Source organism: Anser brachyrhynchus (assembly GCF_964034855.1).
Source record: "Anser brachyrhynchus genome assembly, chromosome: Z".
Classification (NCBI taxonomy): Eukaryota; Metazoa; Chordata; class Aves; order Anseriformes; family Anatidae; genus Anser; species Anser brachyrhynchus.
This window is the reverse complement of record NC_137697.1, coordinates 21,757,243-21,781,326: the sequence shown is the minus strand read 5'-3', so window position 1 is coordinate 21,781,326 and position 24,084 is coordinate 21,757,243. Positions and strand designations below refer to the sequence as shown.

Sequence of the window (24,084 nt, the reverse complement as noted above, 5' to 3'; positions counted from 1 at the left end):
TTTATCAAGTGCTGGTATTTATATTCCAGTCAAGCAAAAGCTTGGAAATAAGAATGCTTTTTGAAAACATTAGTAGAAATATAGCAGTCAGAGAAGTAAGTCTCCAACTAACTGCACATAATGCAGCTGCATGTATTTTATCCTTGTCCAGTCCCAGCATCATCCATTTCTTCAATAACTTGGAACAAATTTTTTAAACCAACTGTTTTTCCTCCTTTTCTGATGATGTACATAATCATACTCCTTTGGATGCACCTTCTTGACACAGTTTTCTTACGTGTAGCTCTGCCTGTACCAAGCAGAATTCGGGGGCTAGAGAAAGAGCTTGTTTGGCATATGAACAACGGATTACTTTTTCTTGAAAGACAAGCAGAATAAAATTTGGGCAATCTCCTGGTGATGGAAGCTCCTAAGTGTTGTACCAGGTCAGACCCAGAGTAGTTGAACACATGCATATATCCTGCCAAAGCCCACTAAATGGAAATTCAGCCATGCCACATGTTGATTTTATTGAGAGCCCTTAGACCTGTTGTTGGACAGAAAGCAAGTTCTGGACTCCAAAGAAAATTAGAATAAATGAGAAGCAAAAACTAATTGATATGCTTGTCTTAAGGCCACAAAGGACCTGGGATTGCATTATTAATCAGCAAGGAAATACTGTAGGAAACTAAAGCAAGTATAATATCTCTTGTAGAAAATAAAAACATGATGCCATCAATTCTGCCATTTAAACCTCTTTCAGGATGATGGCTTCTACTTTTCTGCTAAATGAATAGTCTTACAATTCTTTGTCTACAGCAAATTTTTCCATGTATCAGAGAAAAAAATTAGACCTGCCTATGTTTTTCACAGAATCACAGAGTCACAGAATAGATGACTGGCAGAGGACCTCTGGAGGCCATCTGTTCCACCTCCCCTGCTCAAGCAGGGACACCCAGAGCAGGTTGTCCAGGATCATGTCCTGGTGGCTTTTGAAGATCTCCAAGGATGGAGACTCTACAAGCTGTGCCAGTACTCCATCACCCACACAGTACAGTGCCTCCTGATATTCAGAGGGAACCTCCTGCATTTCAGTTTGTGACCATTGTCTCTTGTCCTGCCACTGGGCGCCATATATTTTTTGCACCATCCCTTCAAGTGTTTATAGACATGGATAAGATCTCCCTGGGCCTTCTCTTCTCCAGGCTGAACAGTCCCAGCTCTCTTCCCGTCCTCGCAGGAGAGGTGCTCCAGTCCCTTCATGATCTTGGCAGCCCTATGCTGGACTCTCTCTAGTACGTCCAGGTCTCTCTTGTACTGAGGAGGGAGGTGTGTGTCCTAAGTTCCTAAACCTACTAGCAATTTAGTGCTAAAATATTTGCAGGTAGACATTCCAACTGTATGATTTCCAATTCCTGTCATGTTTGTGAATAAATGGTGATTTGAACCTCTATGGTCTATGATGCAATTGTTCTCATTTCCCAGCTGTGGTGGTAATAATGCCACCTGCCGCATCTCATTGTACTCTCTAGTTTCCTTCTCATTGCCCCAGGTAAAGCTTGGACTTGCCATCTTTTCAGTCTGAGGGAACAAACTCAGGCAGTGAAAAAAGGCTCAGCAATAGAAAAGCTGCTGTTTTTAATTAAATCACAATGAAGTCTCTAATAGTAGCCCAGGGAAGAGGCTTTTAAATAAACTCGAAAGTGTTATAGCAAACACTTGAGATGCAAGGTTGAAGTCCATCACAAATTTTTCGCATTAGCACATTGTTTAAATTGATTTCTACAGATAATGCAGAAAACATCATTAAAAACCACTGACCTGCCTTGAGCAAAAAAAATCGCAGGCTCTTTCTTCAGCCCTTTCTGATGAAATACCACAATATTCTGAGTAATTTTGTTAAAATCTAGTCAAGCTGCAGTAAACTTTCAAGATTTTTCAAAGCACACGTCTTACAAGAATAGAAGTTGATACAAGCTCTGGGCATTTTCTCCTAAATTACCTTCATTTTCAAAATATACTAATGCAAGTCTTTCATGCCTTGATCAGAGATGGCAGCAGAAACCATGCTATAGGCAAGCATTTCCACTTAAGCAAATCTCTGCTAAGACATCTATGTGGCAGCTCTGTAGCAAAAAGACGTATTTTCCCTGTCTCCCTTTTCAATACACCTTCTGACTCCTTTCTGTCTCAGTTGAGAAAATTTCCAGTCCAAGGTGTCATGGCTTTTCCTTTCTCCCCTTTCTAATGAGGATTGCTGCTCTAAGGATTAGTGTACTTTAGCCATAGAAAACTCCAGGAGTCTGGTAGTCTTGAAAAAAAGGATCAGAATAGCACTCAACTGTTGGCTTGAAAGACCGAACAGTGCTGGGGTACTTCCAGTGAAGATTTACACCACATTACTAATGGATCACATTGTTCTGCAATAGGATTTCTGTATAAATGGAAACTACCACACCAAGAAATAAGCGCGTTCTATAAAAATATCAAATACACACAGATGTTATACCTGAACTAAAAATTGAGGTCATGCTGTAAAGATGCATTTATCTGACACTTAAACTCCATATTTGCTAACCCAAAAATGTTTTTCTCATGTTTATACATTCTGATTCCAATGTCATGGTAGTGACACAGCAGTCAAAGAAATGCTTAACAGACCAAGTGTATTTTAATTACAGTTATAGGTTGGGTGTCTAGTTTCTAGTGTTTCCTTTCCAATCTTTTTATTCCAACATCAAAGAAAACATGTAGTGAGGCATTTATGTTTGTATATATTATCTTCCTGATTCCATGTCCAGCCTAATAAATTCATTAGTGAGAGAAGCTGTACAAATGTTGTCCCCACAGTGCATTAGTTCTTTTTCTTGTCCCCTCAACTTTTTCATTTTAGGACACATTTAGCATCTTTACTGTTTCCAGACACTAAATAAAAATAGTGGGCTGGATCTGTACTGACAGTGAGGAGCAACACTAGCGCCCTGCATATACATCCTTGCTGCACAGGAAAATCAGGTTAACTGATAGTCCAGGTGCTCCATGTGACCAGCACTGGGCAGGATGAGTGGAAGAAAGACAGTGTGGGACATCCTGAACAAAACAAAGACAGAGGCATCAGCACGGTATCTACCTTGCTAAAAGCAATGTCAAACAAAACAAAACAAAACACAACACAACAAAACAAAACAAAACCACCACCACCAACAACAAAAACGAGATAATATTTTTCAAAAGTTAAGGAACTTATATTTTGTCAATTTTTGAACCTGGAAACACTGGGACATGTTGTGCCAGAGGCTGCATTAGATGATTTTCGAGCCTGAACGATCCTGTGATTTTGAGAACTGCCTTTCTACAGGCTTGGTTGGCCTTTAAAGTCGCCTTCAGAAAACAGACATCTTTATAATTCAGTAGAAAATTTGCATTTCATGAAGTTGCAACTATGCAAACTTGTACCTTCTCAGCTATCAAACATACCACTGTATTGGATGATGCTGCCTTATACTGTGTCATCCACTTCTTTATTAGCTGCGAAGCACACACTGCCTTATTTCAGACTGGTTATATTAAAGATATCACTCAACCCAATTCAGTAAAAGTAGTGCAAAGTTGCACATTGGTTAAAATTATTTACTTCAGCTAAGTTTAACATGCTGGTCAGTTTGGCTTATCAACTTATGACAGAGCAAACCACTCAAATACAAATTGGGATACGTGTATGTACATACATGTAAATAAAAAATCAGTTTAAATAAAAAAAATATATATATCATTAAACATAAATGTATGTGTATAGAAGGCTAAGACCTGTTCTTCTGGCATCCTAACATCCTCTTTTATTAACCTTTTTCCATGTGGAATTCTCTACATTTATATATATATAAACTGATATATGAATCTGTACATACTGCCAATATCTCATATTCTACAAAATTTCTATAACTCCAGTCAAGTCAGAACAGCTCTAGGCAGACATGGCAAATCACCAAAATAGCAAACACACACTTTAAAAATAATCCCCATTTATTTGAGAAACAGTACATCAAAGAGATACTTGACCTGCACACACACAAACTTCCTAAATGGTTTTGATCAGCAATTACTATTGTGCAAACAACCTACCACAGACATCATCCATACATTTGTAAGTGCTTAACAAGGTAGTAGAGCATTGTTGTTCCCATTTTACAGCTGGAACAGAAAAATCAGATGACTTGTCTGAGGACTCATAGGAAATCAGTGTCACAAATGGGGGAAAAGGCCCACAACTATTGACTCAAACCCATCCTCAAGCCACAAACAAGCTGACCAGGATTGCACTTAGAAACAAAATCCCAGACCAAGGAATGACTTGGTCCCTTCAACTCAAAGAAGAAACAAAGTTTTCTCGTGGATGCAGGGCATGATGATTGTTGTGGCAGCTTGTGGGTCAGTAAAACCAGATATCCTGAAGCCACCCATGAGAGGGTGCCTCTCATAAGAGCCAGGTGCATAGAAATGGGACAGTAACACAGAGAAAGCTAGACTGCGGAGTCCTCTGGAACCACCAAAACGGAGCTGGTGGCACAGCAACATCGCAGAGAATCCCCCAAAATGCCAACGGGCATTTCTTAGCCACAAGAGTCCTGCACTGACCAAGGTTTCCCTCAGCCTGTGGTGTGGCGGCCCAGCTGAGAGGAAGCCACCCAACCCCTTTGCTACCAGCAGGCCTGACATGGGCCTTGGGAAGCATGGGTGGCCTGGAGTACGGCTGCTGTAACTCTGAACTGCTCTAAAGCAGGGACACGTCAGCCTGGGGTCGTGGCAGTGTGAGGCTGTAAGACTTGCACAAAAAGCCACTTCTACACAGGGCCTTCATTTCTGCAGCATGGCCGTTCTGATGATTGCTGCTGGATGTAGCGTGTTTGGTGTTTCCTAATAGCACCACACTGCTAAGTGTTAATTAGAAATAGCAGTTGTTATCCACCACATGTAAAAATACTGTCCCAAAAAGACTGGGATTTCACAGGAGGGTATTTCTATTGGCAGGGATAGATATGAAGGCAGACATCTTTTGGCATGGGTATCTACTTTTAGGGGCTGCCATTAGGACAAACCCTTGCTACCCTTGAAGAAGAGTAGTGCATTATTCATGCACGTTCACAGAGGTTGTTTTCAATCCACCACCATCCACTCCACATGCATGGCACAGCCCCTGAACACACACTCCACAGAAAGAAAGACAACGTGCAGATGAGCTGGGAGAAGGAAGAAATGCTACGTGCAATGTGGTGCCCAAGGATTTCTCCTCCTTGTGCCATCCGGCCACATTCATGTTACAGAGATCTCTGCTCGCTCCCACAGAAGGGGAATTTGGGGCTTCAGGCTGGCCAGGGAGGCCGCATAGCTCATGTGGCGTCGCGTTGTTCTCTTGGCCTTGTCTGTGAGTTGGGCACTTCCAGTTTTCCTGAGGTAGCAGATATAGAGGTCTTTGATTCACACCTTAATGAAAAACAAAAGTGAAGGAAAAGGGGAAAGGCAAACAGGCATGGCGGGCATTTCCTTAAGAAAGACGCAAACACAATGTAAAATATTTCTGGAATATTCCATTAGGATAGTGCCAGAGTCTCCAAAAGCAAACCTTACCCTTCCAGAATCACCTTGAAGAACAGTAACAGGATCGTTGTAGCAAGTTACAAAATGGTTAACCAGGGAGACATGACTTTTCATAAATAGGTGGCCAGGCACACGTCTCCCAGAGCCCTGGACCATATGCAGAAGGAGCACTTCTCCTGCCAGCCTCCTGCAGCAGGTCAGGGCAGAACTCCAGGCCCCATGCTGCAGCAGTACACAATACTGACAGCAGGGAGAATGGTACTGCTATAGTGAGGCATTCACATAACTTATACGCAGAAAATATTTGTCAGAGGACAAATAAACCCACTCTTTCTGTTGCTCTGCCAGTTTTTCTGCCAAACATTTTATCAGGACGGGGTCTACTTTGGAGTCAAACTTATTGGCAAACCAATGCCCATAATTCATAAGCCATCGTAATTCTGCAGCCCCGTAGATACAGACACTGCGAAGGTGGGTACCAGTGCATGGAGGATATAAATGTTCTTCAAGATAATTCCATTTCACCAAACGAGTTTTGCTCTGAAGGTCTGTGATATCCTGGGCTGACCTCGAAATTTCCCCAGGCACCCCAGGAACACGTACAAGAGTGGCCCAGAAATGTTCATCTGGAGAGTAGGTATCCCGTGACCAATCAAAAAAATCTTTTGCAAGAGAGCTTCTGAGGGTGTACTGAATAAAAGCTCGACTTAAAACAAAATAGGCACTGCCTACAAATACCTCAATATTATGAGGTGGCGGGTTCTTGGAAACGTTGGTTTTCACAGGCATCTGCATGTATTCATAAGGCACTTTCATAAGTTCATAGCGATAAGTAAATCGTTCTCTTTTGCTGCTGCTTGGCTTTACAGTTTCCAGCATGTTTCCCCCATTGAGTTTCTTCAGTTCAGCAACCAACTGGAAATTTGACCTCAAAGGGAAATCTTGTCCACACAAGTTAATAACATACTTCCAGGGAACTGTAGAGTCCATCAGATCAGACAAACAATTGAAATCTGCTTGCAGCCTCGAAATATGTGCGTAGTCCACTGTCTCCAGTTTTGAAGCAATGAAAATGTTGGGGAAACATTTAGCTAGATTGTTCATAGCAGATTTAAAACTTTTTGTTGCTTTTTGGTCATAATGGATGCAGTATATATTTTGATGACTGTACAGTGAATGTATGAGCCTTTCTACCATTACTGCATCTTTGTGAACAACCAAAGAATAGGCTAATGGAAAATTCTCTTCCTCTGGAGAAACAGGTTTTAGGTGGTATTTCCTAAGTATGCGATAAATGTGGCAATCATTCGTCATTGCTATGATATCTTCATCATCTAAATCAATTATCTCTTTTCTTCTTATCTCTAAACTCTTGCCAATTTCTTGGGGATCTTGTTCATATATAGATGAACAATTAATTTCATACTGAAAGTGATTTCTAAGATAGGAATACCTGTTTCTAACATAAGAAGAAGTGCTCAAGAAGTGCTCAACCAAATAAATGCCCTTAGATGGAAAAAAGTGTCTTTCAACGTGGAGGAGTTTCAGGAGTGCAATCACCCACCCCGTGAAACACAGAATCAGAATCTTCCTTCTTGTGGGACATCTGTAGGGACACTTATGCCTCCTCATTCTGTAAGAAAACAGAGATATATTGACATTTTACAATAGGAACAATGCATCGGAGGCAATTACAACTTCTGACAAAAACATGAGTGCACTGGTCTGGCTACAGCATAAGCACCACCTTTCTCCTTAATCGTCACATTAATTTAAGGACAGATTTTGCCACAATAATAGGCAAATATTTAATTACCCTTTATTATCTGACTGAAAGCAATAAAACAACTCTGATTTCAGATAATAACCAGCTAGATAAGTGTGTTGGAATAAGACTCCTATTGTTTATTTTCCAGACCTCTCTTTTTCATTTGAGTCATAAACTGAGGTACAGCAACCCCTGCATTGGCAGAAACATGACTGTCCTCTAAACGAGTAGAGAGGAAAGTGTATTTTCCTGGGTAAATCCAGGTAATTCACTGGGTGCGGCAAGAGACTCTCTCATGAGTCTGCAAAGAATGCGTGTTTAACAACTGTCTGTATTTGAAAAATAAAAAATAATAAAAAAAATAATAAATTAACCTGAAAGTTTTAAAATTCAGTCAGGGCATCCTCATCGTCTTTGACACTAGGGTTGGCCTATGGAAAGGTGCAGAGGGAAATGGATTTCCTTCCTGTCTCCTCGCAGCAGGGTCTGATATGTCCAAAGTCCTCCCTATGTCCAGATTCCTTCTTGAAAATACTGCTAATCTGCCCTGAAAAAAAGACAGATGAAGACAATATTTCCATCCACTGGAGGGAGTGTATAATACAGTCTTTGAAGGCAGGAGGGACAGCAGTGGGAGGCCATGCATCTCTCCTGTTCTTTTCTGTGTGATTCAACCTCAGCTGTGACTGCAAAGGCACAGCCACAGCCCTTTTTTATGAAACAGGGTGTGCAATATGATTTGTGTGAAGCATCTTAACAACTGAGGTATTACTGCAGTGAAAGTTAAACACAGTGATCCTGTTTCCATATATTTTTGCCTTACCCGCTGAGTACAAGCAGCATTATTGTTGTCCCTGAACTAAAATTAGACCAGAGTCCACGTCCAGGTCCAGGTGCAGCATTAGTTTAACCTCTATTTTCTTTCTACATTGAACTGTTCATGCAGAACAGCTTCCAGCATTTTCTTCCAAGAATAAGCTGTTCCAGAATGCCTCAGAGTAAAGGAAATTTCTGTCCAGTTTTGGGTAGGCATTTGCCAGCTGATGGGTGCACATAACCTGCTGTAAATGTTGTGCAATGCCGTAACAAGGACAGAGAGGCTTCAGTTCAGAACAGAAGCACCACGGTCTTTTGCAAACCAGTGAGATGATTTGGGAGGATTGTACATAGTGCCATGACAAGAGGTTTCCTGGACAATGGGCAGCTTTTCTGTACGTCTCCCCACAATGTCCTCTCCCTCCCTCCCCCTTTCAGACACAAGACAGGGAACATGGATGAAGTACCGTGTGCTCTCTGGTTCCTGAAGCTGTGCAACAGGTGATGATGCCATAGTAAAACAGCTCCCAGTCATTCCCAGAATTAGAGCCAGGTGGATGGATGGCTTAACACAACCCGCCTCCATCAATTCCTGCAACAAGCGTTAGGCGAAGCACCTATGATGCTCTGCCTTCTCCTCTCCTGTACCAACCTCAACAGGATCTATGCTTCCACATGCAATACCAAAATGAATCCTTTCAAAAAAAGTTGGAGCTTCCCCCTCTGCCCAGTTTTCAGGTGAAGTTACAGGCAGGAATAAAATGGTGGGACCACCAGGAGTAGTCAGATGCCTGCAGGTTCCAGGTGTAGATGTAAAATCAAGTACTGAGATGTGTGTGCAGCTAACTTAGGGGTCTTTAACATACCCACAGTGGTCAGGTCTCGCAAGCTCTAGCTTCACAGTCAAAACTTATCCTGTCAAAATAGAGTTGTGTCATTAGTCTGCTCTCCTTGTGTTTTCCTTTCCCAGTTACTTTCTCTTTGAGGAGCAACAGAAAGGAGACGGAAATGCCACCTTCCCTGAATAAATACATGCAGCCCCGATGCGAGCCTACATGTGGGTGCCCGTGCAGGTTCAACAAGCTTGCCTGAGTCCCCGGCACTCTGTGTTTCACCTGGGGTGCCAGCTAGAGACTGGGGAAGGGAGCACAGTAATATACCTATTTTGCAGAAGCCAGAGCTTGGCAACTCTCCATAGGTTTTACAGCCACCACACATACTAAAAAATTATGAGAAAAAAACAGATCTCTCTTTCCAGTGCTCCATTATCACAAAGCCAAAACCCCACCTTCTTCCTTAGCCAGCACTTGCTTGCCTTCACTTCTCCAAACTAGTGCCCAAGGTCTAATCAGTGTCTCAATGTCTGGACCAGGTTTCCCCTTCACCTGCTTCCTTCTTCTTCTTCCTTCTTCTTTCTTCTACTTTTTCTTTGCAGGAAGCAGAAATGTGGAGTGTGATCTCTGTGGGCAACCTACCCGATGATTCTGCCCTGTGGTCTCACTAGCTACCAAGGACAACTGATGTCACGCCTGGCTGAGCAGAGATCGCTACATGCTGAAAGGGAACAAATCTCACTTGAAAAGGCAAAAAGAGAAGCTGGAAAATGAAAAAAAAAAAAAGAAAAAAAAGAAAAGAAAAAAAAAAAAGGAGTACATACTCTGCTGCTCAAAACCCCCTCTATCTGCATCAGTTCTGGCCAACCACTGCCCAGCATCAAACATTCTGTCCCACGGTGTTCCAGCCAGGACACCACGGTTACCTTGGAGTGCTGGAGTCTGGTGTGGTCTGGAGGCAGGCCAGGATGTGCAGGAAATCACCTGGGCAGCACTGAGGTTTCCTTCTTCCCAGATGGTGGGCAAAGGATCTGTGCTCAGCTCTGTTTAACGTTCCTATGGTTTTCGGCACTGCCAGCCACAAGAAACTATTGTGCCATATAAAGAGGTTATAGAAACCCAGAAGATTGTGGTGATGCGGTTTGAATTCCTCATGAAGAAAGGAACTAACGAGCACTGGTAAGAAATCGCAGCTCCTCCACTGAATCCCTTGTTTATGGAGGCTCTCTCTCTGATCCTAGCCAGGATCTGGACAGATGAGAGAACACAAGGAGTGAGCAATTATACCCACAGCCTCATCTATGTTTTTACAAAACACAGTATCACTATCACCACAGTGGTACAGACAGAATCAGGCCATGCATGATCCCAGCCACTCTCCAGCAGTGCAGCTCACCACTACCAGTATCCCACTGTCCCTCCTGCCCCACTCTTACTACCTTAAATTCATATTCTCTGTTGTTACTTCCAAGGCATCCAAGGCCAGGGTCAGTACACCAGTACAGGGGCAACAACTTCACTCTTTAGGCACAAAACACTTGCCTGTAACTAGAACAATGTTAATTTCTGCAGCAGACTGTGATTTACTATGGGCAAATTGTGCCTGACAGATCTGGTGTCCTTCTACAATAGGGTTTTGGCATTGGCAGATAGGGGAAGAGCAACTGACATCATCTACTTGGACTTGTGCAAAGAATTTGACGCTGTCCCACATGACATCCTTGTCTGTAAACTGGAGAGACGTGGATTTGAAGTTTGCCGATGACATCAAGCTGTGTGGTGCAGTCAACATGCTGGAGGGAAGGGATGCCTTACAGAGGGACCTGGGCAGACTTGAGAGGTGGGCCTGTGTGAACCTCTTGAGGTTCAACAAGGCCAAGTGCAAGGTCCTGCACCTGAGTCAGAGCAATCCCAAGCACCAATACAGGCTGGGTGGAGAACAGATTGAGAGCAGCCCTGAGGAAAAGGACCTGGGGGTGCTGGTTGATGAGAAGCTCAACGTGAGCTGGCAATGTGCTTGCAGCCCAGAAAGCCAACTGTACTGCATCAAAAGCAGCGTGGCCAGGAGGGCAAGGGAGGTGATTCTCCCCTTCTGCTCTGCTCTCATGGGACCCCACCTGGAGTGCTGTGTTCATCTCTGGGGCCCCCAGTGTAAGAAGGACATGGATATATTCGAATGAGTCCAGAGGAGGGTCACGAAGATGATCAAGGGGCTGGAGCACCTCTCCTATGAAGACAGGCTGAGGGAGTTGGAATTGTTCGGCCTGGAGCAAGAGAAGGCCCCGGAGGAGACCTTATGGTGGCCTTCCAGTACCTAAAGGGGGCCTACAGGAGAGATGGGGAGGGACTTTTTACAAGGGCATGTAGTGATAGGACAAAGGGTAATGGCTTTAAACTAAAAGATACTACATTTAGATTAGATATTAGGAAGAAATTCTTCACTCAGAGGGTGGTGAGGCACTGGCACAGGCTGCCCAGAGAAGCTGTGGATGCCCCATCCCTGGAGGTGTTCAATGACAGCTTGGATGGGGCTTCAGGCAGCCTGATGTGTGACAGTGGAGTTGGAACCAGATAGTTCTTCCAAATCAAAGCATTCTATGATTTCTTGAGGAGCAGTGTGAGACAAGAGAATGGAATTCTTCAGGAAAGAAGGGCCATCACAAAAATCTCATTAGTTTTTGATACCAGTGCGTAGCTCTTATTTCTTAGCACAATGCAGCACTTGAAGCCCCTCTTGGACACAGCACTGTACTGTATGCACAGTCGTCTCTGGAAGAGGAAGGGAATGAACAGCATGCTACAGACAGTAACAGTTACCTACAACTACCTGAAGCACCTACCTTGGGTAGCACTGACCACGACAGTTATCTCACACATGTATTTTTTTTCCTCAGGTGCTAACATCCTGCTGTTTATACAATATCTAGGATCAGTGATCCCTCTTCTGCACAAGGATTTTATACTAGGAAGGGAGGACGGCATTGCCATCTTGCCGAGTTTCCTAACATGTCTGCACTTTCTCTTCTGCACGCAAGGCTCCTGAAGGAATTAATGAAGGTTGATCACATCTTGTAAACAACACACGTCGCACAGCTGGTGTACATACACACATACACAGTGTCTGGCCTGGGCACTTGCTGTGTGGGATGCAAAGTACTGGATGACTCAGAGAAGACAAATGGGTGTTTTTATTTATCCCTTGCATCTGTAATGCAAGATCAAGAGATGTTCAAAGAAAACAGACATGAAACAAATACAAGGCAAACAAATTCGTGTTGTGTAAGAACATGCATGTGTTCTTACACAACATGTAATTACCATCTGTCAGAAGGTATCATAAAGACCATGAGCTCAGCAGGATTCAAGAAAGAATTAGGCAATCAGCTGGCTATCAGGAGTTTCCAGAGAATTGCATTAGCCAAGGTAGAAATATGGACAGAAGGCTCAATTCTCTGGCACCATGACATAAGGCAATTACCATCCACCAAGATCCCTGACTGGAAACTTTTACCAACAAGAACACTTACTGTGACCATTGCTCTGTTCTCGGAATCTGCTTTTATCTCCTGTTGGGCCAGAATAGGGTCTGCTAGTTAGATCCATTACAGTGATATTTGATGGTGGAGGGGGAGAATTTCACACACCCCTGAAGGACCTCAGCCACATATCAGGTCCTCGTTACCAAAGAAGATGCAGGATGTTCTTGATGATGAATGCAGGAGCTGTGCTAGCTTTCACCAGCAGAACAAGTACCCCCGAGGGGTACATGGAGGGAAGCCTGAGCTGGCTGTTCTTGAAGAGGTACTATCAGTCCTCACCTCCAATGCACTTCACAGTGCCCTGTGTCTAAAGCAGTGATGCTGGGCTTACAGGAGGACCAGAGAACAACAGCCTTCTGCAAGTAGGCAGTGGTGCTCCACTCCCTCCTACGGGCTTCAATCCAACGTGCATGTCTCATCTTTTGGGAGGCTGCAGAAGATTTCTGCAGCTCTTCTGTAGCTCCCAAACCACTCATAAAAACTTGTAAAGCCCATAAAACTGGAGTATAGTGGTTTGCTTTTTTTTTTTTTCCTCTCTTTGTCCTGAAACACTAGCCAAGCAAACAGTATTTTGACTCATCTCATGGCAGTGTAACTCAAGTGTTGCTGGAATTAAAACAGTGGAAAAAAACTGCAAGAAAAGCTTCCTTAGCAGGGCTTCTTCCTTAGCCTCATGAACTCATAGAGTACTGAAAGTCTTGATAGTTATGAGCAGAGCCATGGCCAGCTCAGGGAAGCGCTGGGAAGGAAGGCCAAGCTGATGGCACAGGCATGCCAGGAAATGCACACTTAGACCTGGGTTTCTACTGACTTGCAGCAACATGGGGACAAGGCAATGAGAACAGAGGAAATAACATGTGTGTATATACATACTATGTATATTTTAGGTAACACAGCAAAGGTTTGGGGAAATGAAGTATGGTCTGATCAGAGAAGCGTGACTGTAGAAAACCCGCTACCTCAACAGTCTCTACTTGCTGCTATCAGTGAGATGTGCTGAAGTTCACCTTTCTGAGAAAGGAAAAAAAAAGAAAAAGAAAAAAGAAGAAAAGGTATTCCTGCTTGCAAACTAGTCGGTCTTATCCAGCAGCCTGGAAACATAAATTAAAGCTGTGGAGTACCCAGAAATGTGCAATCCCCTACAGTGGCACATCATAAATGTGGAAAGCAGCATTTGCACCTCTACAAAAGCCATAGGCAACCTGCTTGGGTCAATCACATAGCACAGTCAATACCAAGTTCATACTGGAACATTTTCACAGAGGTAGAAATAATGCGCACTGATAGGGAAAGTGAGGCAAACTGAGCTGGTGGCTATTTCTCTTGGCTATTTCTCTTAGATTTTACACCACAGCTTACAGAAACAACACAGAAATGTAGAATTTCTATACTAAGAGACTGTAATTGCTTGAAATATTAATTTCTTACAGGGTGAAAGCCAAGGAAAGGCTAAGTGAAGGTGAATTAAAACCCACTTTTAGAATTCTTTTGGGAAAGAAAAAAAATAAATATGAAAACAAGTATAATTCCAGCTCAGACGGCTCCTAACATTTCTACGCACTATAAGGTACTTACTCCATAGGGTGGCTCTTCCCGTCACAACAGCTGCTTGCATTCAGGGTAACTGAGGAAAGGCAGAGCATCCATCCCCCATGTACAGCAACTCTAGCCTCTTCAGGAATATGCTCTCTCCTCAGCTGCAAAGGTCGCTGCACCAAAGGTTTCGGTGCTTATAAATCCACGCACACTGCTCAGGGTTCGGCCACCACACAAAAGCAAATGTAGGAGCTGGGCAGTGGAGGAAATCCCATCCGCAGGCACTCGGGCTTCAGGTGGAGCAGCAGAGCGGTGGCTGGGGAGCAGTCCGGCTAAAAGCTTTCCCTCACGAACCACAGACATTAATTACAGCTGTTCTGACTGACAGCCAGGCCCTAGTGTGCCCTCTGTGATATTGAAATTTAAATGGCTGTCCCTGAAAATGGTTCAGCAAAGGTCAGGTGCGCCGCTAGCACCAGATGCAAGCTGGTCAGAGAATCCCCAACATCGCGGGCACCGATGCTGCTCTGCAAGCTGTGTGGACAGCCATGTGCTTTTGCATTTAGCTGGCAGTCTCCTGTCCCAGTCACTGCACCGTGCACGTGTGACTCACCTTGCCCCATGTCTGCCAAACCAAGTGTCTGAGGTCCCTCTGCAGTGCGTTGGAAAGGTGCAAGGAACTGCAAAGGACAATCAGTTTCACCCCAAGAACAAGCTGTGAGAAAATAGAGGAGGCATCCCCAGGAGAGCCACTGCCCCAGCAAACAGTGCTCCAGGATGGTGTTCAGGAGCTATGGAGAAAGGCCAGCCCAGGAGCTCCTCTGCTAGGCACGAGCCTGGGTCATCCTGGAGGACCAAGGCTGCCAGTGTCCTCCTGCTCCAACATCTTGTACCCATGAGGGCTTCAGCTGCTTCAGCTCTCTTTCAGGCTTCCCTGCTCTAAAGGGTTAAGGAGGGACTCAAACAGCTGACAGAAATGGGCTGATCTCCTTCAGCCATGTGGAGAAACTTGCAGGCTTTGGGCTCGTGCTGCCTCTCTAAAGGCATGTTTCCACTTTGCTGGGATCTTAATGGCTTACATATGCAGAGCTCTGGCTCCTGAGAGAGCCCAGTGCTCTGCCACTGCTCCTCACATTGTTATTTCTACCATTTCAATAAACTCCATGCACAGGGAGTAACTGCAAATTCCAGTGCAACTCAGCAATGCCAATATCATTTTTGTGCAGGAAGAGTCTGCAGCTGCCTTCGCCCTGAGCGGGAACAAGTGGTTGGCTTTCACTTGCCTCTTGTCCTGCATGGCGAGTCTCTCCTGCAATCCAAGCAATCACCACTCTCATGTCCCTGTATCAGCACTGCAAATCAGAGAACACGAACACCGACTGCCTTTCTTGCTGCAAAGAGAGAGCAGACCCCTCTGTCACCGAGGAACCAGCCCCAGCCTCTCCAGAAGCCTCCCTTCCTATTTGGCAGACAACTCGCAGACGGCTGCTGGAAACGGCCTGCTTGGGAATAAACCAGTTTCCAAAAATCTGTTCTTTTAAAGTAACAGCCACGCTATTCGAGGTACTTTTCACGGATGCTGCCCATGTGGAGGAGCTGTGCTGAGCCCCCGGGGTCCATCATAGGCAGCCCAGAGCCTGCTGGGGGGGGATCTCACACCAGTATCCCTGTGGCAGGCAGCAGGGTGAGGGTGCTGCATTGGAGGCTGTCACTCATCCACCCAGATCTCTGCTCAGGGCAGGCTGGCGCCGTGCAGCCCACAGAGAGGGGAAGGAGCTCCAGGTATGGAAGCGATGGGGCAAGCAGGCAGAGCTACCTGAGGAAGCTTACAATGCACCCGCCTGCGTCAGTCTGTGCGTGGCAACTTCCCCGAGGAATGCAAGATTTGCATCGGTCAATACCCACTGGCCCTCCTGCTCTGCCCTCTGCCAGTCCTTCCTGAAGGACCAGTTTGGTAAGCAAACAAAATTCCAAGCTCAACCACCGGCTGTGTGGAGATGCAGGGAAACAATAGCCCTGGTCTCCCTTTAGCATGCATCTCCAACATTTACAGTTTATTTTCTGCCCCAGTGCTACCCGTCTGAGAGGTCTGTGGCCCTCTGTGGTGGGCCACAGAGGCCACACGTGATTGCTGGTGTCATGCCGGGGGCCAGCGGGTGGGAACCAACTCGTTATCTGTTGTCGTCTCAGCTTGGGAGTGGTTAACCCAGACCGTGGCACAGCAAGGCACGGCGCGTTGGCTGCTACCGAAACGGGGATTCCTGGAAAATTCAAGCTGTAAGTAGGCAGCACGCTCTCCTCACTGTATCTGAAATACGTTGTACTCACTACGAATACCATCAAAGGGAAACCTGAATTTGTGCCTGCCACACAGCAAGAACGAAGGGAAAATATAAATTCCGAACGAAAACTGTGAAAGGAGAGGGAGTGGATATGCAGGTGAGCAGGAGTGCTCCTGCCCCACTGTGTTGTTCTTTCTCCCATGTAGAAGTCCGTCTGCAGATGCTCCACAGGAACCAGGCAGCTCCTCCTCCACAACTTTGGTAAAAACAAAACAAAACAAAACAGCGGGAAAGGGACAGGTGCTGAAAAAAGTAGGAGAAGCAGAAAAGGAGTGGGGGAAAAGATGAAAGAGGAGAATGGAGAGAGGGATCAGTTGGGGTAGGTGATTTCATGTAGGTGGCATTAAGGAGAAAAAAAAAAAAAGGCAAACGGAGCAGCAAAACATGTGCTTTGTCTGACTTGCTGCTCCTCCAGCTCTCAGAGGCACCTGACTCAAAACCAGCGTCCACACCTTTCCTTGGAAGCCAGGCTACCGAGTGCCTGAGTGCTGCACAACAGCATTTCCATGCAACAGCAGGAGCAACAGGAACCTTTCCCTCTCCTTCAGGCAAAAAGACACTGGGAAAAGATCTCCTTTCTCCTCTCCCTCATTAGAGACCTCTGTTTGCTTTACACACACCCACTCCAACAGTGGTTGTGTGCAGACTTGGTCTCCACTACTGGCTCTGCAGAAAGACGCAGTCAGCTCCTTCTGGCTTTCCCTCCGCTCTGTGCAAACCAAGCTGCTGGAGAGGTCTCTGGGGAAGGCAGAAGAAAACGTCCCTGGGAAGCCAGGGAAGGAGAAAAGTAGTGATGTGCTTTGCTAAGTGATTTTTTTTTCCTTTAGTAAACTGTCTGGCTGAGTTAAACTTTTATCTCTACTTGATTATTCAGTGCTGCTAGCTGGGAAAATTAATTTATTCATGTACTAGTATTTACTGCTGCTAGCTGGTTATTTTCATTGCAGATTTATCTATGATAGGGATCTCAGAGCTCCTGTAGGAGTGCTTTATACTGGCATCAAATCTAGATAAGTTGATCTATCAGGTTTGCTTGTTTTTTCACCCATTTTTCTGACCCGTATGTCCTCATGCTGGAGCCCCAGTAAGAACAGCCCAGCACCTCAGGCTATGCCCCTGTACCAGGCAGCATTGCCCACTGCCAGTATCCTTCCCCACAGCTCACCCCCCTGTTTTGACCTGCCTGATGTCATACGTAGATTTCCTCTGAGTGACTGACAGCCAAAGAACTAAGAAACTCCTGTTTTTCCCAATTACTTCTGAGCTGTTTTATGGACCTCTATTTGTGATGTTCAAGATGTGGAAAAATACCCCATTGCTTTTCAACTGAAGCCATTTAAACAGTAAGCCTGTCAGTTTTAAGACCCTGAAGATTTAAAACAATGAGGTGCCCAAGGAACAACAATAACAATAAAATCCACAGTTTAACGCTGCCCATTTTGCTTGTGCTGCTGGAAGAGAAAAGACAGTGTCTGGGCAGATGGATGGGACATACAGATTCAGCAAAGATTTAGCAGTTCTGGATATCACCTCTGACTTTGCCCTGTCTGGCAAGGATTTTGTCATGCCAGCACTAAATATTGGGACATTTTATTGCGTGGGATACATAGATTTGTGTTTCCTTACAGAACCTGCTGTGCTGACAGTAAGTTATTTTGATCATCTCTCTGTCCCCTAACTCTGTAAATGTTCCTTAGAAAAGGCCAAATGCTCTTTTCTCGCTGCTGTCAACATGGAGGTGATGCTCATAATTGCAGTAGAACACCTAACATAATTTCCTGCATGCTTATGTCCCCAAAATAAGTCAAGGTAAGGGAAGTCGGGCTTCTGCTCTTCAGCCAGTAAAAGAGGCAAGCAGCTGCTGCAAGGTGGTGCAAGAAGGTGGCCCCCCAAGGGAGGAGTGAGCCCACCTCCTCTGCCTCCCCTGCTAGCCACAACTACTTCACAGTAATTTTTGCTGGAAGCAGCTCTGGTGAGTGCCTAAAAAGAAAAACTTCTCAACAAATCCCTTGGTATGTCCCAAACTACTCTGTCCTGCCAGCCAGAGGTTTTGTAGCCCTGTTAGGATGCAGAGGTGTTTGGAAAGCCCAAGGATGGTCAGCTGTGAAAGCTCTCAAGCTTGATCACCTGCAAGGTGAGTATTTAAGCTCTCTGACTTTAAGAGGTGGCCGTATCCATGTTTTTCAAGAACTTAAAGGCAGGAGTCAAAGAGGATTAAAAGAAAAAAAAAAAGAGAGGGGAAAAAAAAGAAAAAACCAACACAGGTAAATAGATTTTACTCACTTCTAACTTGGGGCAAGCCAGGGTTTAACAGCTTCTCTCTGGTTCATATGAGAGTTTAAAATAATAATAAGTCTATGGTGGAGTGAGGGTTAACCTTTACCCCCAAACTACTGCACAGCATAAAAATCAGGCCCACAGGGGCAAAGCTTGTGTACATTGGCAAGCACTGTTGGCGTAAGAGAGGGTGGAAGTTTCCTGTCGGAGAAGGAGGCAGGAGAAGCTGCACCGTGCTCCAGAAAGGCTTCAGTGAGCAGCTGAGCCTATTTCTCCATTTCCCCCAACAGCAAGGATGCCTTCACCTTCCCGCCGAGCTTCTCACAGGCTCTTTTCTGCAGACCCTGGCTGTAAATTGCACCCCTCAAGTCAATTCCTACTGAGCCAAAGCCTTCCCCACCAGAGTCACAGCTGCTGTATTGGTAACACCATTTACACTGAGCTGCAGACCCACCTCCTGGACGTTGCTTTGGTCTCTTTTCCTTGGGGAACACGTCAGGGCGCCCTGCCCAGGAGGAGCCATCCAGGCACAACCGATGTGGTGGTGAAACGAAGCCTCGCTGCCCGCCCCATCCTGCCGGCACCGCCGCGTTCAGGTCGGTCTGCCTTTCAAGCGAGTGCGAAGTCGGACGGACGTATGGAGCAGGGACATAACTGCCTGCAAAGAATAACAGTAATAATAATAAAAAAGTGTAACAAATTAGCTGAAAAATAATGAGTGAAATAATGAGTGTAGGTTTGTATGACAAGCCACGGAGGTCTTTAGCCATACAACAAGCACCTATTTCTGTTCACCCACATAGCACTCCCAAGCACGGGGGAAAAAAAAAATCCTAAAAAAGAGCGGCTGACATCAAAGCAACCACATTCTCTTCCACAGCAGGGAGAAGTGAACGTGCAGAGGGAAAAGCACCCTGACAGGAGGACTGACTGCCGAAAGCCCTCCCGGGTTCAGGCCTTGGCAAGTGACTTCCCCAGCCCGGCAGGGGATGCGCAGGACCTGGGCCATGCTGAGGTGGGTGCACTGACCAGCAGAGCGGGGGGACACCGGGGCTCCTTGGGTGCTGGCCCCTGAGGGGATGGGCACAGATGGGGCAAAACGCCTCTGGTGGTGGGCAAGGGCCCCGTGCTGCTCCTTGGAGCCGTCCTCCCCGCAGCCGAAACCCCAGCACCCAGATCAGAGGCAGCTCACTGCCCACAGTCCCAAGGCGGGCGTGATGCCGGGGTGTTGGATGCTTCCAGCATCCTTTGACTTCACGTCCCAAAAGCTATGCTCGGTCCTCGGATAAGAGAGCTCGGCTACGGACCCAAGGGCAGGAATCTGGGCTATGTATCACAGCGAAGGTCACGGTGATCCTTTCTGAAGTTTGTTTTAGGCACGACAATCTGCACTGCAAGTCCACCTATTCCTAAGCACCCCACGTCCTGTCTGAAGTCTTTCATACGGCAAGAAATCTCCTTCTGTGCTACTACACATAAGCTTCACACATGCAACACTCAGAAAGAAATCTGAGAAACCACACATTGTGCCGTCTGCATGTACAGTAAATAAATGCCATGGTCCTTTCTGCTGAGGAAAACGCGGTAGCTGTACCCCAATAAGTCATACACATTTCCCCTCTCCGCCCAGACTTCAACCGAACCATTTCGCACACCAGCCCCCTCTTTGCCACCAGCCTTCCCCTTCATGTGGGCTTACAAACACGGAGCCCACAGCCTGTGCTCCACCCCGAGGTGGCACGGACAGCTCTCAGAGCCCTGCTGATGGGCCTGGAGCAGCCGGCAGCATCCCTGCTGCAGCACGATGGGCACAGCATGGCAGCTTCCCAGGGAAGGGTGGTCCTGGGATCCTTCCCCGTGGTGCTGCCCCCATGCCTCGGACACACAGGTGCCATTAGTTGATGAACACACCAGTAGCACAGAGATTACAGCGACTACAGGAATTTCCCATGGTCGTTTAAGTGATCCACCACCAGATGACAGTGGGTGATGTAGCTGGGCATTACGTGGTCTGGGAACTCTGCGCTTGCCACGGCTGTCCTTCACACTCCGTCATGTGGCAAATCCCCGTGAGCCCCCCCGGAATTCGCCAGGCAGCAATCTGATGAGGCTTGACTTGTTGACAGAGTCAGACAAAACTTATCTCCCTTGCTGGATTCGGCACCCTGCGGTTTATGCTCCAGAAACAAGCTTTCTGTGACTCATCTGCCGTGCCTCTTCGCACCTTCATTGATATTTCCTGGGAAACCTCGAACGCTACAGTCACCGTGTGACTGCTGATGCCATTCCGCAGCTGGAACAGCAATCACCATAAGCTCTGCTAAAGCCCTCGTAGCATCATCTGCTAGCGGGACCAAATCGCTCCACCAGCCAGCCTTGGGAGCACGCATCAGGACAGCCTCATATAACCCTACCCAAAGTGGTTTCTTCTGCTGCGTGCAGGCAGAGTAACCACCAAGAATAATGCCAGCACCTCTCCAGTGCTCAATTCCTGGTGTCAAACAACAGCTAACACTTTTCCAAAATCCCTTTCTGTATTGCATCTATTGTCCTTTTCTGAAACCTTTCGGCAGAAGTCTGGCAATGCTCTCCTCCTGTTCTGCTAATTGACACAAAGCTTCCACAGGGGAGATTCACAGATCTAAGGATCCTTCTTGAAGTACATTGTGGATGCCCAATAAGGCCCTCAGCAGAAAGAATAAACAGCTGACAGACTGACAAGGTCTCTGAACTTACCTGTTCTCTATGAATGTTTCAACATTATCTTGGTTTCTCTGAATTCTGTGCATCAGTACTCACCAGTTTCTTTGTACGTGCTGATAACATACTGCTTGACCTTTTGTACTTTCTGAATTTTGCCTGTGGTCAATCCTTCCTGGATCTCCTGGGCTACTTCTGAAGAACTTGGGAGATCTATTTTTGAGATTATCAGACATTCTGGTGATTGACCAGCATAATTTGCAGAAATTACACCAGGAAATAGCAGGCACAGCACAAACATCCACGAATTCACAACAATTGGCACACCAGTGGATTTCAGTGTTTGGTCCCCCTCTCCTGCATCCCCACTGTAATCCAAAGCAATCCACAAGCAATCCAAAACAGCTGATTTTTCCTTGCCACCATCACCGCTTTTCAAAAGTTGTCCTTAAGAATTGCTCGCTAATTTGGATCATGCATCAGAAAGTGCTAGCCAGTGCTGTCACTGATCTGTAAATGCCTTTACAGGCAGGCAGCATACCCAGAAATGCACAAAAAAAAAAAAAAAAAAAAAAAAAAAACAGAACCAAAACCACGGGTGACAGATATGTAACCAACAGCCGCAGATGCACAAACACGGCAGCACCCCACGTCCCTTCCCTCGTCTTGTAAGAACAGGCACATCCCGCCCAGCCCATGGGGCCCCTCCAGCCCAGGGCGCTGTCCCTGAGCACACACAGGCGGGTGCTTGGGGAGCGAATGAAGAACAGAAGAGGACGAGCACTCTCCTACACCTTCTCCACGTATCCTTTCAGTCTGCGCCTACTCACAGCTCAGAAATCGACAAAGCCGGGAGTTACAACTTTCTGTTTCACAGCACCAGCACACTGTGACTTTCTGCCGTGAAATCGTACGTTTGCTTTGGAACCCCTGTAAATTTTTGGATATCCAGGAGACCGCGAGGGGCAAAGCACTCCGCAGCTGACCCACGTGCCGTGTGAGGAAACCACTTTCTCTCACTTGTTTTCAACCTTCTGCCTCCCAGCATCACTCAATAGTTGTAGATCTCGTCCTGAAAGACAGCAAGCAAGCAAGCAGCTCTTCCCTCCTTCGCTGCCTTCACTTCAGTTTCAAGTTTTCGGTTTCAAGTTTTCAGTTTCAAGGGCGCCCGCCCGCCCCGCAGCCCCCTCCTCGTCCCGCTGCCGGCCCGAAAATCCCCCTGCGCGCAACTTCTGGGGCGCACGCGAGTTCTTACCGGAGCTCCTCGGCGGCGCCCGCGGACGCTGACACCGAAAACACCGACACTGCTCGTCCTCCTGTCCTCCTTGTCCGCCTGTCTGCTCGTCCTCCTGTCCTTGTCCGCCTGTCCTGCCGCCGCGCCGCGCCGCGCCCTGCCCTGCTCTGCTCGGCCGCCCCCGCGCAGTAGCGCGCCCGCGGAGCGGCGTCGCGCCGCGCCCCTTCCTCCTCCTCCTCCTCCTCCTCCTCCTCCTCCTCCTCCTCCTCCTCCTCCTTCTCTTCTTCCTCCTCCTCCTCTTCCTCCTCCCGCCTCCTCTCCAAACTCCGCCGTCGAGCCTCCAAGTTTGTGCCGCCGTCGGGCAGCGCGGAGCCTCCGCGGCCCCTGCGCGCTGCTCCGCGAGGAAAGTTGGGGCCGGGACGGGCAGGAGGAGGAGGAGGAGGAGGAGGAGGAGGGGGATGCGGGTCCCCGCAGCAAAGCCCGGAGCAGGTGGGCAATGTTCGCGGCAGCCGGGCGCTTGGCTCACCCGCAGCCGGGCACGGTCAGCCGCTGCTCTCGCCGCCGCGCAAATGGCCATCGGGCTACTGCGGAGCGGAGAAAAGAGCCCAAAGCTCTCGTGTGAAGCGGTTCATTCTCTTAATCGCTTAACCAGGGCGTTTTTCCCCCGATTAACACTGTCTGAAATCCAAAAAAAAAAAAAATAATCTTTTCCTCTGTGTCATAATCACAAAATACTTGCCAACTCCAGCTGCTCCAAGAATTTATCAGGATTCCTATGGTGATGTGACGCTGGGGCATCTTCCGCCTCCACCCCGCCCCCCCCCCCCCTTCAGCAGGACTTCCCCAGGCACCACCATGAACCCACCGCAGGTATTTGCACCTTGCCGTGTTTTTGACAGCTTCCCAGAGCTGCCCTTCGTTCCCACGTTTCTCTTACCTTACCTATTCTTGCCGGTTATAGTTCAGCTTTGCCTGGCAAGAAGGTGCAATGTTTTGTGCTGATCCTCTGCCGAGAGTGAATTTAGCTCTATCCATGTCTTTGTCTTTGCTTCTTGTCTCTTTTCCCCTCGTCTCCCTCGCTTTTACCATTTAATAACCTACGGCCTATGTTATGCAGGAGGTCAGATTTTCACATCGGTCGCTTCTGGCCTCAGAACCTATGAATCTGTGTTGTATTGTCTGCCTCCCAGCTGCTTATTTTCCTTCCCTCTCACGCTTTTGTTTCGTGCCTTGCGTTCTTCCTCACTGGTATTAATCTTCTGATCCTTTTTTTTTTTTTACCCCATCGTGGCAATACATAAATAAATAAATTGGTGGAAATACAAATCTGAATTTGTGGCCTTTGTTCCCTGCATCATCTCCTTTTCCTCCTGTTCCCCATCTGAATATTAACAACAGACAGAATGCCACGGGTTTTGTATTCTTTGCATTTCTTGTCCTTTCCCCTTTATTCTGTGCAGCACAA

General features: G+C 46.7%; 1 protein-coding gene across 6 annotated transcripts; it reads right to left on the bottom strand.

Moving 5' to 3' along the window:
* Nucleotides 1-3,984: 3,984 nt before the first annotated feature.
* GCNT4 (glucosaminyl (N-acetyl) transferase 4) lies at nt 3,985-23,995 on the bottom strand. Of its 6 annotated transcripts, none has more exons than XM_080573623.1 (5): nt 22,641-22,857; nt 22,406-22,457; nt 19,140-19,343; nt 7,717-7,889; nt 3,985-7,207 (listed from the first exon to the last, which is right to left on the bottom strand). In XM_080573623.1, exon 5 carries the CDS (start codon nt 7,204-7,206, stop codon nt 5,839-5,841), a length of 1,368 nt encoding a protein of 455 aa, XP_080429749.1. In that variant the 5' UTR covers nt 7,207; nt 7,717-7,889; nt 19,140-19,343; nt 22,406-22,457; nt 22,641-22,857; the 3' UTR covers nt 3,985-5,838. The 6 variants fall into 6 exon arrangements, with proteins under 6 accessions (XP_080429749.1, XP_080429746.1, XP_080429747.1 ...); XM_080573620.1 differs by lacking the exon at nt 22,406-22,457 and adding an exon at nt 14,106-14,746; XM_080573621.1 differs by lacking the exon at nt 22,406-22,457 and adding an exon at nt 9,918-10,239.
* Nucleotides 23,996-24,084: the final 89 nt, after the last annotated feature.